At 60.4% G+C, this 17,739-nt stretch overlaps 1 protein-coding gene across 21 annotated transcripts in view; it reads left to right on the top strand.

The window, feature by feature from the left end:
• The window catches only part of NCOR2 (nuclear receptor corepressor 2), a 243,161-nt gene that overhangs the window by 166,747 nt on the left and 58,675 nt on the right, over nucleotides 1–17,739 (top strand). For all 21 annotated transcript variants that reach the window (XM_030821637.1, XM_030821636.1, XM_030821653.1 and 18 more), the window contains 3 exons: nucleotides 37–209; nucleotides 2,509–2,571; nucleotides 15,095–15,237. In XM_030821637.1, coding sequence (XP_030677497.1) covers nucleotides 37–209; nucleotides 2,509–2,571; nucleotides 15,095–15,237 — 379 coding nt within the window. The remainder of the gene's footprint in view (nucleotides 1–36; nucleotides 210–2,508; nucleotides 2,572–15,094; nucleotides 15,238–17,739) is intronic.

Raw genomic sequence — 17,739 nt, 5'->3', positions numbered from 1 at the left:
GGTGAAACCATCCTGTCTCCCCTCTCTGGCCTGTAGGGAGAAGACAGACGACACCTCAGGGGAGGACAACGACGAGAAGGAGGCCGTGGCCTCCAAAGGCCGCAAAACTGCCAACAGCCAGGGGAGACGCAAAGGCCGCATCACCCGCTCAATGGCTAATGAGGCCAACAGCGAGGAGGCCATCACCCCCCAGCAGAGCGCCGAGCTGGGTGAGCCGGGGGCCAGGGATGCGGGTGAGGGAGGGGCTGGAGACACGGCGGGTTGCGCTTATAGGAAAGTTTTGTGCAATTTGAGTTAATTGGCAACAGCCAAGGGGTTGGTGTAAGTCATGGTTGGGGTCAAATCCCAGCGCTACCTACTGGATGTGCTGTGTGGCCCAGAGTGACTTCCTGGACCTCTCTGTGCCTCAGGGTCCTCTTGTTCTCAGTGGGAGGAATCGGTGGTTACCTCTAAACATCGAGGGAGAGTTGTAGTCACTTGCTATGTGAGAAGCACCTAGAACAGTGCCTGGGGTGTAGGAAGAGCTCAGTGGCTTCAACCACAGTGATTTCAGAGCAGGGAGATGTCACATAAAAATCCCAATGACCAGTTCTGGATTTTTTGGTTGTCGTTTTTAAAACAGAAGATCTGGCCACGCTTGGCCCAGGTTTCCACGAGGTGGTGGTTGCTGGGAGCCAAGTAACCACCACCCCTTCTTAGAATGTCATGGGCTCTACTTGTCCCCATCCAGCCTCCACCCTGGTAGGCATCTGGGTTTGTACTGTCACTTCCGTGGGTCTCGGTTTCCCCTTCTGTTGAGAAGGGTGTTCATCCCTCTACCTTAAAGTAGTAAAAAATAAGAGATGATGTGAGTGGCAGTTCCCAAGATTCGCCACAGGGGGCAGCGGTGTGCGTCTGCTGTCTCTACTTTGTTTCGCTGTTAGGGTCCAGCCCTCAGCCACTGCGGGAACCCACCCAGGGCCCCAAGCGCTCAGGCCGAAGCCCTGCCTGCCAGGGCTGTTCTCTGGGTGGAGATGCTGCTTCATCTCCCACAGACCCCCACCGTCCCCTGGGGTCCGGGTCATGCACCTGTCTCTTCTTCCTGTGGGATGTAGTTTGGGCCTATTTCATAAATGGCCCACTTGAAGCTCAGACAGGAAACGTTCCCTCTCTAAAACTTTCAGTGTAGCTGGAATTAGAACTCAGCCCCATTGGCCACAGAGCCTGTGCAGCTCGGCAGGTATTTTCCAGCCGCCTCTTGGTGGCGGTGTACTTGGAGGCCCAGGGTGAAAGGGCTTTCTTCCTGCCTGATCTCGGGATAGTCCTCTCGGACCCAAGGCTGATGCTGGGGGCTCAGCTGCAGGGTGGAAAACACACTCCTAGGCCTTCCACGTCTCTTCTGGCACCGGGCACCCTCGGCATCCCTGGCACCCCTGGCTTCTGTAGGCTTCCTCTGGGAGTCCTGTGGGGAGGAACGGGGGCATCGATGAGGTCCCGGAGAGGCCCAGGCTGTGGCCGCAGAGATGGGGGAGGCTTGGGTAGCTCTGGCCTGTCGGGGGTCATGGGGCTGCCCATAGGGGTGGGGACCGTCTCCCCTCTTCTGCTGGAACCTTCCTCCACTCCTCAGCCAGCCTCTATTGGACACATACTCTGCCTGGCGCAGTTCCAGGTGCTGAGTCCATGAAGCTGACGTCCCTCGTACCCACCCCACTCACGGGTCTTAAGCAACTGGAAAGGAAGGGCCAGGGCTCACATCCAGGGGAGCTTGGCAGACAGACCCAAAAATAGCGCCACCGCAGAGATGCAGCCACCCCAGGGCCAGGCTGTGTCCCTTCCCAGTAACACCAGAAACCCCTTCCTTGTCCTGGATGAGTGGGGGTATGAACATTCCCTCTGGAGCAGGGCTTCTCCGCCACGGGCGATTTTACTCCCCCACTGGGGGACGCCTGGCGGTGTCTGTGAACAGTTTTGATGGTCACAATTGGAGCGGGGCCGCCGGCATCCTGCGTGCAGAGTGCAGGGTTGCTAAGCATCCTGCCGTGACGGGACAGCCCCACAGTAACGGAGGAGCTGGGCTCCGAGAGGGTCCTCGGTCAGATGAGGTCCCGGCCCACCTGAAGCTCGTGTCCCACTGTCGCCAAGTCACCAGGTGACCCCTTTCCCAACAGAGTGCAGGCAGAGGCAGTCGTGGTCAAGGCTCTTGACTGCTTCAGTGTCCCCTTCTATAAAATGGGTTGATCGCAGGTGCCCCGACCTCAGCGGCTTGTGTGGAGGTCGGCCCCGACCAGCGGCACGTGGGACTGCCCAGCACAGCCCCGGCCCAGCATAAAGGCTCAGGAGTCGGGTGCCACGGTGGGTACTGGCTGGGGAGGGGCATCTGAAATGTGGCCTTCCCATGGGGTTCAGAGCCGTGGGGTGACACCGTCAAGGCCTGGTCCACTCCCTCCCTGGCTCAAAGGAGAGAAAAGGGCAGAAGGCAAAGTGCCTCCTCTCCAGGCTCCTGCCAATCACCTGGCATCTTCTTTTCAGCCTCCATGGAGCTGAATGAGAGTTCTCGCTGGACAGAAGAAGAAATGGAAACAGCCAAGAAAGGTGAGAGGTGTGCGGCGGCTTTAAGCCTTGTTGGTTTGCATCCAGGGCGCCTGAAGCTCGCGTGCTGGGGAGGGTGTTGACACATTGGGCCTTGAACCAGGGGCTGTGGCGAGGCCTCTGGTGAGGTTCTGGTTCTGGGCTGTTCTCAGGTTTGTCACCCTGGAGCCTCAGTTTTACCTTCCAGAAAATGGGTCTGTGCAGCTGCACTGTCAGGCTTGTCTTTGTGACTTCAGGGTGCAGCTCAGAGAGACACAGCTTGTGCTGTGCATGTAGTCAGCAAGTGGCTTCTGGGCGACCTCTGTGGCCAGCACCTCTTGGCCTTGGGGACAGAGCAGTGGCAGCACACCTGGGTGCCTCGGGACAGTCAGAGCTTGCTGGCGGCCATCTCGGTAGAGTCCTGGGGTCAGGGAGACCTGCGGGGCGTTCGTCCAGCCCTTAGAGCCCCAAAGGCCCTATCCTGGGCTCAAGTGTGCTGGCGCTTTAGAAACCTGTCTCAGGTTTGAGCACCCCAATCTGGGTGACGGGTTCTGGAGTGGATGGGGACACCCAGGCCGATGGGGACAGTCGTGGGAGCGGCTCACATGGCAGGGAGCCAGCAGGCGTTGGTGCTGGCAGCAGAAGCCATCCGGAGCAGGTGGCCTTGTGATGTGCAGCACGGCGGGGGCTGGGGTCCAGCGCCTCCGAAGCCCGAGCCCCTCTCAGCTGTGCTGTCTCCTGGCCAAGTTCTTTACTTCCCAGCACGGTGACCTGCCTCTGGGCCTCGGTTTGCCCGTCTGTTGAGTGGGAGGGGCATCCAGGTTGGCTGTGCGGAATCAGATAACCCTGTGTGAGGGCCCACGGTGGGCTGAGTGGGAGCGAATCTCCTCCCTCCCTCGCCCGTGCCTGGCCTGGGGCAGGGGCTGTCGGAGCTGGGGCATCACTGGCAGCACTGCTGAGGCGGGGCAGCACCTGGCTCCCACGGCACGCTCACTCTCGGTTATCTAAGAGGTGGGGCCTGCTCCTGTCCCCGCCCATGTCCCTGTTTGTGGGTGAGGAGCCAGGAAGCAGAGGCCAAGGAGTGCCACGGGTTCCGGAGCTGGTGTGTGGGGCCGGGAGCAGGCCCAGGCCCCCACTCCTCGTCCCTGCCCCGTGCTTGGTCCCGTGGCCCTGCTGGAGTCGAGGCTGTCTGTGACGTGCGGTTTCTTTGTGCAGAAAGCTCCAGGTCGTGACTTATGGAGGGAACAAAGGCCTTTTATAGCGAACGCTCTTGGCATATAAGGGCAGGTGTATCTGAGAACAGCCTGGATCACGGGGCTCCCGGGCCCGGCCGCGTCCTCCACTGTAGTTGTGGGGGGTGCTGAGGGTCCCCACAGCCCTGAGAAGACCCCCATAGCCCCCACCCTCACCCCGGGACCTTGCCCCTCGCCCTCAGAGCTCCTCTGGGGGCACTCTGCCCTCCACCCCCCAGGCTGAGGTGAGCCTGGACCCAGAGAGACCCTCGCACCATTCAGGAAGGAGGGCCTGCCTGCCACTGCAGCGGGTCAGGCTCTGTGTGTGGTGGGTGAGAGGCATGCCAACGGGGCCTGGACACTGTATCCAGCTGGTAGGGCCTGGGGCTGCTGTCAGCCCCCAGAGAGGCCACATTGTTGTTTCTCTGTCTTTAATGTTCACTTGGTGGTTTCTGGTGTGTATTTCATCATAGGCTGTAAAAGAAGCTTTATTGAAATTGTGTGATTCCCCCTGCCTTTTATTTAATTTTGGTATGATGCACATAACATGAAGCTCACCATTCTAACCACTGGAAAGTGAACATCTCAGTGGCATTAAGTACATCTGCATTGGTGTGCAACCCTCACCACTGTCTAGTTCCAGAACTTTTTCTCACCCCAGATGGAAATCCCATACCTATTAGTGGCCCCGCCCCAGCCCTGCCAGCCCCTGGCAGCCACTAATGCACTCTCTGTCCCTGTGGATTGGCCTGTTCTGGGCGTTTCCAATGAATGGAATCCTGCAGTGTGTGGCCTTTTGTGTCTGGCTCCTTTCTGGGAGCGTGATGGTTCTGAGGTTCATCTGAGTAGCTTTGTACGGCTGAATAATATTCCATCACCTGCGCCGACCACATTTTGTCGGTCGTTCATCTCTTGGGGGACGTGCGGGTTGTTTCCATGTGGCTGTTGTGACATGTGAGTGCTGCTGTGAGCATTTGTGTAAAATTGTATGAGATTTTTAATCACACATGAGTCCCTGGGATCTCAGCCTGTTGGCTGGGAGATTGTCCAGAGCACCCACCCGTCGGAGGACTCCACGTGGACGTCCCCAAACGGCCAGCTCAGGGTCCTCCCGCCTCTCCATCCCCTCTCATGTCTCCTGTTGTCGCTACCACCTCCTCACTGGTGACCCCCCACCCCCCCCGCCCCTTGCCTGAGAACTGGGAGACGGCGCCTGCCCTCTCTTTGCCTTCTGGAAGGGCAGATCCGGAGGCTGGGAGGACGGCTGGGGATGACTCACCGGCGGAGAGGAGCCCGTGTCCCACCATCTCAAGGTTGGGTCCTCAGTGACGACAGTGAGCTCATCCTGGGTCCTGCCCATGAAGACGGCAGTGAGAGTCCCCTGGGGGCCGTGCATGCGGAGGCCCTGCTCAGTGACATTTGTAATAATGCCGTGAGCAGCAGCGTGTTCGTCTGCCGTGAATTACAGCAATCTGGACAATTACTGCTCAGGGTGGCTGCTAATGGCTGTGTGTTCCAGGCGATGGCAGGAGGGAGCGGGGGTGGGGCGGGGAGACAGGTGCTGGCAGGCCCCAGCAACTCCTCCATAGGGGGTCAGGGTGGAGAAGCTAGGAACTTTCTGAAGCCCCCGCCCAGAAAACCAAGAGTTAGGAAAAGGGACTAGAGAAGCAGCTATTGCTGAGGCAGATGGTCTCCGCCCATCCTTTACCCATCATTTCAGCAACATAGTGCCTCACTCTCTGTGTGGCAGGGGCACTCAGGAATGAGCCAGCCCCACCCCTCCCTCGGGGAGCCTGGGCAGATAAGCAGCCAGGTTTCCCCAGGGCCTTCGGACCCCAGCCTGCTTGAAGCCTCTGGAAGACTTTAGCAGCATGGCCCTGGAGGATGAGCAGCAGGGGGGCCCCATCCCTAGGGAGAAACCAGGTCTCAACCCCTGGATGTTTCAGCTGTGTGACCTCAGGCAAGTCAGCCAACCTCTCTGTGCCTCAGTTTCTTCATCTGTACAGTGGGATTCAAGGAGCGCCCACTGTATGTTTCCTGTGGCTGCCATAATAAAGGGTCACTAACTGGTTGGCTTAAAATAAATGTATTCTCGGCCAGGCGCGGTGGCTCACGCTTGTAATCCCAGCACTTTGGGAGGCCGAGGCGGGCGGATCATGAGGTCAGGAGATCGAGACCACGGTGAAACCCCGTCTCTACTAAAAATACAAAAAAATTAGCCGGGCATGGTGGCGGGCGCCTGTAGTCCCAGCTACTCGGAGAGGCTGAGGCAGGAGAATGGTGTGAACCCGGGAGGCGGAGCTTGCAGTGAGCCAAGATTGCGCCACTGCACTCCAGCCTGGGCGACAGAGCGAGACTCCGTCTCAAAAAATAAAAAAAAATAAATAAATAAATAAATAAATAAATAAAAAATAAATGTATTCTCTCACTGTTCTGGAGGCCAGAAGTCCAAGTTGAAGGCATCCAAGAGGCTTCATTCCCTCCAGAGGCTCTGGGGAGGAGCGTGCCTTGCCTCCCCCAGCCCCTGGCGCCTGCCAGCAGCCTTGGCAGTCCTTGGCTCATGACCACGTCCCTCCAGGCTCTGCCTTTGTCTTTGTGTGCCTTTCTCCCTGCATGTCTCTGTCCACATTTTCCTCTTCTTACAAGGACCCACCCCAATCCAGTATGACCCCACATGGACTTGATCACATCTGCAAACATCCTTTTTCCAAATAAGGTCACATTCATGGGTTCTGGTGGACACGAAATGTTAGGGGGATGCTCTCCAACCCAGCACACCCACCTCCATGGGGTTTTGGTGAAAGTACACGGAAGAGCTGAGGGCAGGTGCCGCCTGGGGCATACCGACCTCCGCATCACTTTGTAGCTACAAGCAGCTCCTTAGTCCCCTGACCTTGGCCTGGCCCATCTGTTTCACCCTCAGTTACCATCGTTCTCTCAGATGAGGCAGGGATGCTACCTCCCGGGGCACCTTAAAGACGGAGCGAGCCGCGTAGGTACAGTCCTTGGTATACAGTAGGCACTCAGAAATGGCAGGCCGTCAGCTTAGGGCACAGTCTCCAGACCCTGCTCCCTAGGTTTGGGTCCCAGCTCTGCCTCCTGCAGAGTCTGACCCTGAGCAGGTGGCTGCACTTTGGGGCCTCGGCCCCCCGCCACCTCTGTCTTCGCCCCGGGGATGGGGGTCGGAGGGAAGTCACCTGCCAAGCAAATGTACAGTGACAATTGGACGAACTTCCATGGTGCTGGGGGCCACCAGTCAGAGGGCTCCCCCGAGGAAGGGGCTGACACCCAGAGCATGAAATAATAGTGAATATCACCCAATAACACCGTGGAGCCCATCTGGCCTGCTGGGCACTGCTGGAAGCTTTGTGTGTATGAAGTCACTTTATCTCTACCAACCTGACTAGGAGACAGGCACTGTTAATACTTCTGTTATTCAAATGAGGAAACCGAGGCCTAGAGAGGCTTAGCAGCCTGGGGTCACACAGCTGTGAAGTGGTAGAGCTGGGATTTGAACCCAGGTACTCTACTTGCAGAGTAGGAATGGGGTTGGCATGAGAGCTGAACAGGTTAGTCCATGGGGCAAGCTGTTGACCAGATAACAAAGGTGGGACAGGCATGTGCAAAGGCCCCATGGCAGGGGCAGTGTGGCCCCATGAGAAGTGGTTGAATCCCAGAAGGTAGAGCGGCCACCGGGAGCCTGGCCTTGCCAGCATGGGATGGAGTTTAGCTATTACTCTAGAGCGTGGGAGGCCATTGGGGAGGGCCTGGGGACATGATGGCCGCAGGGTTTCTGGTGGGCAAGTGAGCAACTTCCCTTCTTGTGTGCACGGGGCTGTGGCTGCCTGCCCTGGGGCTTGTGCTGCCTAGGGACGGAGAATGTTCAGGAGGCAGCTTCCCCAGGAACCAGGCAGCTCCGGGGAGCTGGCCGCCTGCCCTCGGGCCCAGCGCCACGTGGGGAAGGAGGGGCAGGGCAGGAGCAGGGCTGGGATGAGGGACTCGGTTCCCCTGAGAAAGGTCAGCCTGGCCTGGCTTGGAAGCCTGACCCAGCTGTGCGAGAGGCCCGAGGCTCTGCTGGCAGCTCCTCCAGGCCCCAGCCCTCTTCTCTGGCGGGCAGAGAACCTGCTGTGGAGGGGGTGGGGAGGCTCCCGGTCACACCATTGTCACACCATTCTAGACCGGGAGTAGGCTCTGGCCCGCCTCCGGGCCGCCAGTCCTTCCCAGCCTCCAGGGAGCGGCCAACAGTGGGAGGATGTGTGAGACCAGGCCCTGGTGGCTCCCGGTAAGCCCGGGCAGACCCCAGAGGCCTCCCCCAGGAACTCCAGCTGCCTTGTCTAGTGGCCTTGCCACTTCTCAGAGGAGCGAGGCAGGAACCACTCATTGCTGTGCACATGGGCTGGCCTGATGGGCTTTTATGGATGAAGCGTCTAAGTTGTGGGAAGGGGAGGGGTGAGCCCCCAGCCCTGGAGCCCGGAGAGCAGGACCTGCCCCACTACATGTCCACTGGGAAGGCCTTGGGTTGTGCCCACCATGGGCCCCCCAAAAGAGGAGCACCTGTGTGCTTCGCCGCACAAAGCTGCCAGAGCTTACAGTGGGGTGGGCGGGCCAGTAGGCAGTGCTGCTGCTCCTGGGTTCGGGTCTGCCTGGCTACTTCCTGGTGCAGCTGTCCGTCAGGGCCCAGCAGGAGGCAACACTCAGGGTATGTGACTCAGGAGGGGTGGTATACCAGGCAGGGACCGTGCGGTGCCTTGGGGCTCGTGTCCAAGGAGACTGTCACCACGTGTGGTCTGGAGAGAGACCACTAGGGAGGGCGCATGTCTGGGGCTGGTTGGCCTCCCGGCCGGATATGTGAGAAACAGTCTCTTGTGATGGTTTGGAAGGAGAAGAAAGTTGGGGTTTCTGCAGGAACTTGGGGTACAGCCAGACACAGGGGCAGGGTCTGGACCATACTCTTGCTCCTGTCAGCACCCTTGAAGATGAAATCAGGCATCGACAAGCCCCCCTTCCCTCCTGGGGGAGACCCATGAATCCGCATCCACATGGCTCCTGACTCAGGGAAGGAGCACCTGGCAGTTGATGCGGTAGTAATGATGCGTGTCGTCACGTGGCGCAGCTGGTGCTCACGAGCAAGGCAGGCCCTCCACACGCGTGTATACACATGCACGCATACACACGACTTCTGCTTTGCACAGGAGAAGACCAAGGCCAGAGGGAGAGCCAGTGCTCACCCAGCCCACTGCGGTGGACACGGGGCATGGGGTGGGCTGTCTGACCCCCCAGGCTGGCTTCCCGCTTTGCTCTGCTCTGTAGGAAAATGTGACATTGAAAGGTGTAACGTGGCACTTCCGGAAATGGTAGGCGAGACAGCGCCAGGTTGTACGCAGGTGACTTTATTTCATCTTAATGAGTCTGGGTTTTTTTGAGAGCTGGGAGAAGACGTAGCTTTTTCACATCGTACCTATGATTTACGGGTATAATTGCTGATGCGGAGGCTAAGGCAGATAGCAAGGCTGATTTTTGAAAGAGTAGATGGAGAGAAAAGAGTGGGGAGGTGCAAGTCCAGGTGTGATGTTATCCAGCCAACATCCTGATGGGATTTCAGGATGGCAGGAGTTCGGGAAGTCCTGACAAGACACGCAGGAGTGCCCGGCCTGTCAAGGGTGTCAATGCGGAGGCACCGTCCCTGTGGAACGCCCCCAGGGCTTGGGGTTTCCGAAATGAGGAAGTGGCATGACTCAGGCCCAAGACGGCTGGGTTCTTTTCCTCCCAACTTTGATAGGGTTTTGGGCAGAACATGCTGAGTTTCTTGGGGAAAATGGCAGGTGGGGGGCGGTGGTCGATGCACCCCTCTGGCAGGCAGCCTGTGAGTCTTCATGGAAGGGGTGGGAAACGTCAAGGCTGGAGGTGACTGGCTGGGGTGGGGAGAGCGACTGTGTTTCCAGGGTTGGGGGCTGACTTCCAGAGAAAACAGCTGCAACATCCCCAGATGCAGGTGGGCGGTGGCGTGGTCCCCTCGGAGTCCTAGCTGCAGGTGCAGGTTTGCAGACCCTTGGAGAAAAGCAGCTTGGAGGCATCTGAGCAGTGGCCCAGGCCTCCCTGAGGGCCAGAGCACCTGAGCCGAGGAGGCTGAGTCCTGGCTCTCATGAGAACAGCTCATCACGGGCCCCCGGATAGCATGTGGGACTCTGCCCCATGGGTGCCCAGAGCAGGATTAGCCTAGCGGAGCCCCAAGCACCCACTCCTGTGGCCGCCGAGCCCCTGCGCCTGGCTCTCCACTCTGCGTCTGTGACTCAGACCTCCTGGCTGGACTTCCTGTCTTGGTCAATTTCACTTCCTAGTTCCTGCCTCCTGACTCTTCAGAACGAAACTCCTTCCTTAGAAATTAGAAGTGGGGTCGGGGAATCCAGACCACAGGGCATGGTGGCAGAACCTGCCATCTCCGCCCTGGCACAGAGTGTGGGGGGCGTGTGCCTGGGTGTCAAGGGGGATACCCCAGCCTCTTTTGGGAGGGTTCGGGGCCCCCTGCAGAGCTAAACCCACAGCCCCCTCTTCCTTTGCAAGCACCTTACCAGGGACCCAGACGGGTGGCAAAGATGCCCAGGGTTCTCAGCGGGCCCCAGACACCTGCCGATGAGCAGTGGAACGAGGGAGCTAATTTCAGAGGTGGCGAAAGCTATGAAGATGATCAAACCCCGGGATGGTAGGGTGACAGGGGGATCACTTTGGAGGGGTGGGCAAGGAAGGCTTCTCTGAGGAGCTATCACTTGAGCCAAGACCAGAGGGAGGACAAGGCACATCCGTGAGAAAACCCGTGGAGGCAGCAGGAGCAGCTGGTGCAAAGGCCCTGGGGCACACACGAGTGACCCAGGGAGAGGCTGGGCGGGTTCATGGAGCTGGCTCCTAAGGGTCACCTGGGCCGTGCTAGGGCCTTTGGATTTTATTCCAAGAGCTTCATGTGGTCACTGGAAGATTTAAGCAGAGGAATGATTTCACGGGGTTGGCATCCTTAAAAGTGCACTGAGACCTCCCCTGCAGAGGGCAGAGGGCGGGACTCAGGTGGAGAGGCCCAGATCCCTGATGTGGTTGAGGTTTGTTGCCCTCCCCTGGCATCGTGCCCCAGGACGAGGGCTGGGGGTGCAGGGACATTCCAGAGATGCCTTCTGCTCCCCAGGTTTTTGGGGCAGGATGGAAGGGCGGGGAGTTAAAGGGAAAAGCAGGTTAATGATCCCAGAGTCAGAGAAGTCGGTCGTGACCTGAATCTAGGCTCCAAAGTTCAGCTCAGTTAACTTTCAACCTCCTGGGAGGCTCCCCGGCATTTCCGACAGTGTTCCTTCAGGCTGCAGGGGCTCCCGGAGGAGGACGAAAGGGGCTGCTGTGGTCCTGAGACCCCCCAGCAGCAGAGGGTCCTTTGGGGACCCCAAATCCCCAAACCCTTCCCCCTCCCCTAAATGGTTGGAGGTCTCATGTGCACCCTGCAAAGGGTCCTCAAATCCCAGGCTCCCTCTGGAATGCGAGGCTAGCCCTGCCCACCCACAGCCCCTGACAGAGGGCTCCGTCGGCCTTGACAGCATCAGGCCAGGCAGGGGGCAGAGCTCAGGTGGAACTGACACGGAGGGTTGGGGGACGGGCAGCGGGGGATGACGGCGGAAGAAGCTGTTTGCTCCCCGTCTGCCGGGGGTGGAGAAGCTCTGTTTTTCTGGAACCCTCATCTGTTCTTACCACTGCTGACGCCGCCACCGCCGCGGATGGGGAGAGAGGGAGGGGGAGCCAGTGCCAAGTTGGCCCGCCCCTTGTGAACCTGGGCCTCTGCCACGCTCCCCCGCCCGCCTGCCCGCCCGCTGCGAGCCTCCGTCTGGAGGTCATTCAGTCCTGCCGCGTCTCGCTGGGTCAGGCAGCAGGAAGATCAGAGCTGAGCCCGGCTGCGGGGGACACGGCTGCCCCGCTGGGCCTGGGTCCTTGGATTTTGCCCAGCCCGGGGGGTCTGTGGGCTCTGGCCGGCACTGCTCGCTGAGCGTCTGCACTGGGCACATTGGTGCTGGAGGAGCTCGGCACGCTGCGCCCTGGTGATACCTGGCCCAGGAGCGCCCCACACGCACCACTGACAACTTCCCGCCACCCACCACCCTCGGGGAAGGGCACCTCGCGCGCCCACAGCGGCTTGGGGACGGCGTCAGAGGTGGCAGCGGCCGCTGGAGGAGCCCCGGGCCACCGCAGGCAGGCGGGCTTGTGAGGAGCTGCCTCCCGCCCCTCTCGAGCCAGCCTCCGCCCGCCGCGTCCCTCCCTCCCTCGCTCCCTCCCTCCCCCCCTCCCTCACCGTGGGACGGAGAAGGATGTGAGGCTGAGCTGAGCCGCCAGCAGACGCCAGCCAGCAGCCTCGCAGAGCCGACCGACCGCGGCCGCCCAGCCTGCCGGCCCACTTCTCTGGGCCCGCTCCCCGGGGCATCTTCCCAGCCCTATGTTTCCGGAAAACTTGGCCGAGGGGGAGACGCGAATGAGAGGATGTGAGTGAGTGGTCCTGGGGAGGGGATGGGGGACTGCGGGTGCAGGGACAGGGACCGCAACGTGGCCATTTGGGATTTGAGGCTGGGCAGCTGGGGCAGCTGAGGAGTCGGAGTTCTGGGGCCCTGGAGTGGATGTGGGTCCCAGCCCATCCTTTCCCCCATGCCCCCTCCTCTCTCTCCCTGCTGGGCTGAAGCTCTCCTGGAAGCAGGGGTGGGACCTGGATCTGTGCCTGGGAAGGTCTGTGATGCTGTGTGCACAGGGGGTCTCTCCAAGTGGACGGGGGCTTCAAGCTGGGTCTGGCGGGGTGGGCTCCAAGGCACGGTGGGGTGGAAAGTCCTTCTCTCTGTGCCCGGCACCCTCTGCCTGGGCTTCCCAGAACAGGAACCAGAGGAAGCCAGTGCCAGCCTGCCCCTACCCCGCAGCCCTGGCCGGCGCTAATGGGACACCCACTCTGGCCCCTCACACGGCAGTTAAGGAAACTGAGGCCGGAGAGCAGAAGGGCTGGCCGAGACTGCTGGCGAGCTCTGGCCAGGTGCCTGGGTGACTCTACCCAGCTCCTTTGGGAGCCGTATGTTTTCAGGAAGAGCTGGGTGACCCCCACCCGCACGTCCATCCCCTCTCCTCTGCCCTCAACCCACTCCCACTGCCCCCATGATCAGAGTTAATTAGGGTCCCCAGCCCCCAGCCAGGCTCCTAGCCACCTCCTTATTTATTGACTGAGTTTGGAAATGTCAGCCTCCCTAGCATTGTTGGGCCACCCCCCCACCCCGCCCTCTGGGCTCTCCATGCCCACCCCACCCGGCAGGCCCAGATTGGAGACCCGCCCCCTCCAGCCCTCTCCCACCCGGGTGCCGGGCCTGTGATCCCTCTGGCCCGGCGTGTTTGCCTGGGCTCTCTTGGCCCCGGCTGGGGAAATATAAATAAACGCGCGGCCCCGTCCGCCAGGTTCTGGAAGTGGCAGCTGCTGCTGGCGCAGGCGGAGGGAAAGGTCAGGGGCCGGGTGCCACTTGATCCCACGCCCCGGCCCTCCCCTTCTGCGCCTGTCCTTGAGGAACCCTGAGGAGCGGGCCATGAGACCACGTGGCTCCTAGGGCCACGGCAGGCGAGCAGGTGGCCTGTCAGTCAGTGCCACCCCCACGCCATGGGGGCCAGAGGACCCAGAGGGCAGGAAGTCTGAGGCCCCACACCCGAGTTGCCCCCCTTGGCTGGTCCTCTAAGCTTGGGTGAGTTGGCAGGACCCTCCGAACCGAGATTTCCCCCCCTGGGGAGAGGAAAATGGTCACAGCCATGACAGCAAGGATGAGACGGAACCAAGTCTTTGAAGGGTTTTGCAAACTCTGTGTGTCACTTAGCCATGCCACGGGCTGATGTGTTGATGTTTCTGCTGCTGTTATTTTATTTGCATTAGAGCCTTGTGTGTAGCAGGCAGGCAGCCGGCACGTGGGTGGGTGGGTGGATGTTTGGATGGATGGATGGATGAATGAATGAATGAATGAATGAAAGAAAATACCAACACAGACGGCTGCCCCTCGGCTCCCCAACCTCTGAACAATTTTAGCTGGAGCTTGGCTTGCAGCTTGATTTGATTCAAGGAAAATGGTCAAAACCTTCATTATGGGAAATCCTCCATCAAAGTCCTTAGAAGTATAGCTCCAGCTCAGGGAGGCTGCCATGTCCCGAGCTATGTGATTCAGCCTTGGGGCCTGCTGCCCTGGAGGGGCACCCTCTTGCCGCACAGCCCCCTAGGTCAGGAGCACTCCCTGTCTCTCCCACAGCCCTGGGAAAGTGGGCAGGCCCTACCTGCATGGACTGGCTGGGCCACACAAGGTCACACCGCTGGAGACACAGGCATAAATATAGAGCTTCCTGGCCTGTGCCTGTGTGTGCCGCAGCTCGCCGGGCAGACGGGCTGAGACCGGGGGCTTGACTTCCCAGGCACTCCCTCCGGTGCAGCAGGGGCTGTGTTTCTGCCGAGCCTGGTGTTTGTGGCCTTGAAACTAGAACCTGGGGGGCGGCATGCTCTGGTCCTGGCCGGAGACCTGGGGATGGAGGGAACTTTTTCTGCCAGTTCCTGGAGGGTCTCTTCCCACAGCAGGAGGTCTGTGAGGCTGAGAGAACCTCCTGGTGGTGTGGGTTGGGGTTTGGGAGCAAATTCCAGCTGCCCAACCAGGCCTGGTGGGCCCTGAGTCCCGAGTGGGCCTTTAGGTGCCCTTAGGGAGTTTGGGCCCTGGAGGTGCCCCAGTTAACCTGGACCTGGAGGCTCCTGGCCCCAGCTCATCCCCACCCTGACCTCCACCCTCCCATCCCCTGCTCACCACGTCCCTTCCTTTCGCTGGGCCGGTGTGGCCGGAAAACAACCCGTCTCCCGAGGCCTCGCCTGCAGCTGTGAGCGAGTGTCAGGGCTGGGTCACGTCGGCCGGGCCCTCCGCCCAGCAGGAGAGGTGGGGCCTGGGCAGAAGCTGTGCGTTCTGGATATTCACAGCCCTCCGCCCCCAGACTCCTGCGCGGTGGCCTCGGTGGGGCTTCACCTGTCGCTTTTGGCTCTTCCAGACCAGGCCTCTCCCATGCATACTGGCCTGGAGTCAAGTGACTGAAAAACCAGACCTCAGAGGCCAGGCCTGCCACCCTCTAGTACCTTCCCTGCCAGGGCACACGTGGCCCATCACTGTCTCTTCTTCAGAGGTCCTGGGCCTGAGCAGGGAGCCCCAGGCTGGGTTTCTGCTCCAGGCCCGTTTGCCCCCCAGGCCATGGATGCAGGCCCCCTCTGCCTGCTGAGCCTGGCCTCCTCTCACTGCCCTCCTCTCCTGAGACAGGTCTCCTGGAACACGGCCGCAACTGGTCAGCCATCGCCCGGATGGTGGGCTCCAAGACTGTGTCACAGTGTAAGAACTTCTACTTCAACTACAAGAAGAGGCAGAACCTCGATGAGATCTTGCAGCAGCACAAGCTAAAGATGGTGAGTCCCCAGTCGCTCTGCGCCGCGCCTCCCGGGGGCTGGGAGAGGAGCCCAGACCACCTCAGGAGATGTCTCTGCACCCCAGGAGGCATGGGCCATGGAGGGGCTATTGTGCCGCCTTGTTAGAACTCAGCTTCTGGGGGTTCAAGCCCGGGAGTACCCCGAGATGGCTGCAGGCGGCAATGCTGCTGTGAGTGTCCCTGCCTTGGAGACGGGCCGGGGCCAGGCTGCCCTCCACCCCCACCCTGCGCCCCACTCCGCTCAGACAGACACCTCTGGGGGCCCTCAGCCCTGGCTCAGGGTGTGGGGGAAGGAGCGCGGTGGACCAGACTGACTCAGCCAGGAATTCGGGCTGTCAGCGCGTTGGAATGAGGACCCGGAGGCAAATGGGTCCTGAGCGAGCAGCTCCCCCGCCCCATTTGACCTCACAGCTTTAGGGCTGCCGTGGCGGGGGAGGGACAGGTCTTGGGGGGCGGGGGCGGACGTCTCAGCCCCAGCGTCCTGGAGGGCTTGAGGCAGGCCCCGGGAGGCTGAGACCCTTCCCTCCTCCACAAGCACAGAAGGTGCAGGCTCGCCTCACCGAGCGTGTAAATGGCCTCTGAGGAGCAGCCGCTTCTTCCACAGCTGTTTCTGGGAATCGAGGAGCATTTTGGGGAGACCTCTGTTGCCTTCCCTCTTCCCTTCCCTTCCTCCTCCTTCCCTTCCTCCCTCCTTTCTCCCTCTTTGACACACTTGCCAAGCATTGTCCCCTTTTTGGAGCTGGGGAAACTGAGGCTTAGCCAGGCTCAGGTGCGACTGAATTGGGATTTGCACCCACAGTTATGAGATCAGCACCCACGCTCCTCATCGCTAGGCTGTGTGTTTCCTCATCGATACAGAAGCACTGAGGGAGGGGTTGCATAGCTCCCCTCCCCCAGGACTACTCCTCCCCCCACCACTCCCCAGCCATGACATCGGGCTGCCTTATGCCTGGGTGTAAAGTGTGTGCAGTGGGTTCCCGGCAGGCCGTGCTGAATTGCTCCCTCCATGCAACCTGCCGAGGCCCAGAGTGGGTGAGCAGGCTGTGAGGTCACACAGCCTGTGGTGGGAGGGCCAGGTATAGCCTCCCCCTGTTTGAACTCCGCCCGAGCACTGTGCAGAATTTAAGGACATCCTTCCACCCTCCCGAGTGGGTTCTTAGTGAGTCATGTGTGCGCGAGGCTGCTGGTGGCTCCGGGACTGAGGGGGCATGGTCCCATGGCCCTGTGGTCAGGGCTGAGATCCACCCTCTGGCCTCAGGGAGGCCCCTCCCCATCACTTCCAGTTAAGCAGCGCCCCACGTGCCCTCCACACTGGCCCCTGGGATTTGTCCCCAGAGCTCAGGGCTTCAGGCAGCGCCTTCTTCTGGATTCTTTGGGCCTTCTGGTTGGGTGTGGAGGAAGGCGCCCCATCTGGCTGAATGTGCAGAACCCTGTCCCTAACACTTGCTGAAGTCCCCTGTGGCAAAGAGGGCCTGCGCCAGAGCAGCCTGGGGGCGCAGAAGGGGCCCGGGCTGGGGGATGTTGTGGACCGTTGGTTCTGTCAGCCAGGTCAGGAGTCTGAGGTGGTTCATCCAGGATGACTCCGGGGCAGGGGTTTGGCCCTGAGCATCTCCCCAGGCACAAAAAGGGCCTCCTGCTTTCTCCCCAGCCATCCTTTCTCTCTCTCTCCTCCCCCCGCCTCCCCCGTCACCCCGCCTCCCCCCTCCGGGGCCCCCTCCGCCTGTCCCCCTCACCCCACGACCACGGGCGTCTCCCCCCCTGCAGCCTGCTGCCACGCAGCCTGGCTTTCCAGGCTTCCACAGGGTGTGGCCCTGCCTTACCCCTAGGGACTCCAAAACCTGAGAGTGGCTTGGAGGACCAGAGACCCCAGCATGGTGAACCGTCCCATTAGGCCCAGGGCGAGACTGGGGTCAAGGCCCAGCTTGTGGATTTGGGCACCCCTGTGACCTTGGGCAGTGAATTCAGCCTTCTAAGCCTCAGTTTCCCCATCTGTAAGGTAGGAGAATAACAGTTGTTATCCAAGAGGTCCTATGAGGAGTGAACGAGTGATTACCTGTGAGGTCCTTAGTGCCTGCCAGAGGGGCAGCGCTCCGGGAGGGCCACCTGCCCTAGTTACTCTTACTGCTGTGGTTATTGTTATTTTATCTGGACGCCATCTACCCCCTTCTCAGGGCCACCTGAGGCCCCGCCCCTTTTTTTTTTATTTGGAAGGTTTTATTAGACTAGGAGATTTGTGGGAGGTATGAGCACTGGGCCAAGGTGGCGCGGGCCATGCTTAAGGCACTCTGTCGGGTGTGGTGACCACCAGTGAAGCTGCTGGCATGGACGAACATGCAGCCAGAGATCCCACTGACGAGGGCCCTTCTTGAACGGTGTGTGCAGGCACAGCCGCAGTGTGCTACGGGTTGGGAGCAGGGACGGGGCCCAGGAGACCTGAGTTTGAACGTAGGCTCTGCCACCTACTAGCTATGCGGCCTTGGGG

Source organism: Nomascus leucogenys, chromosome 10 (genome assembly GCF_006542625.1).
Source record: "Nomascus leucogenys isolate Asia chromosome 10, Asia_NLE_v1, whole genome shotgun sequence".
In the NCBI taxonomy this organism is placed as follows: Eukaryota; Metazoa; Chordata; class Mammalia; order Primates; family Hylobatidae; genus Nomascus; species Nomascus leucogenys.
This window is presented reverse-complemented; position numbering and strand designations above follow the sequence as displayed.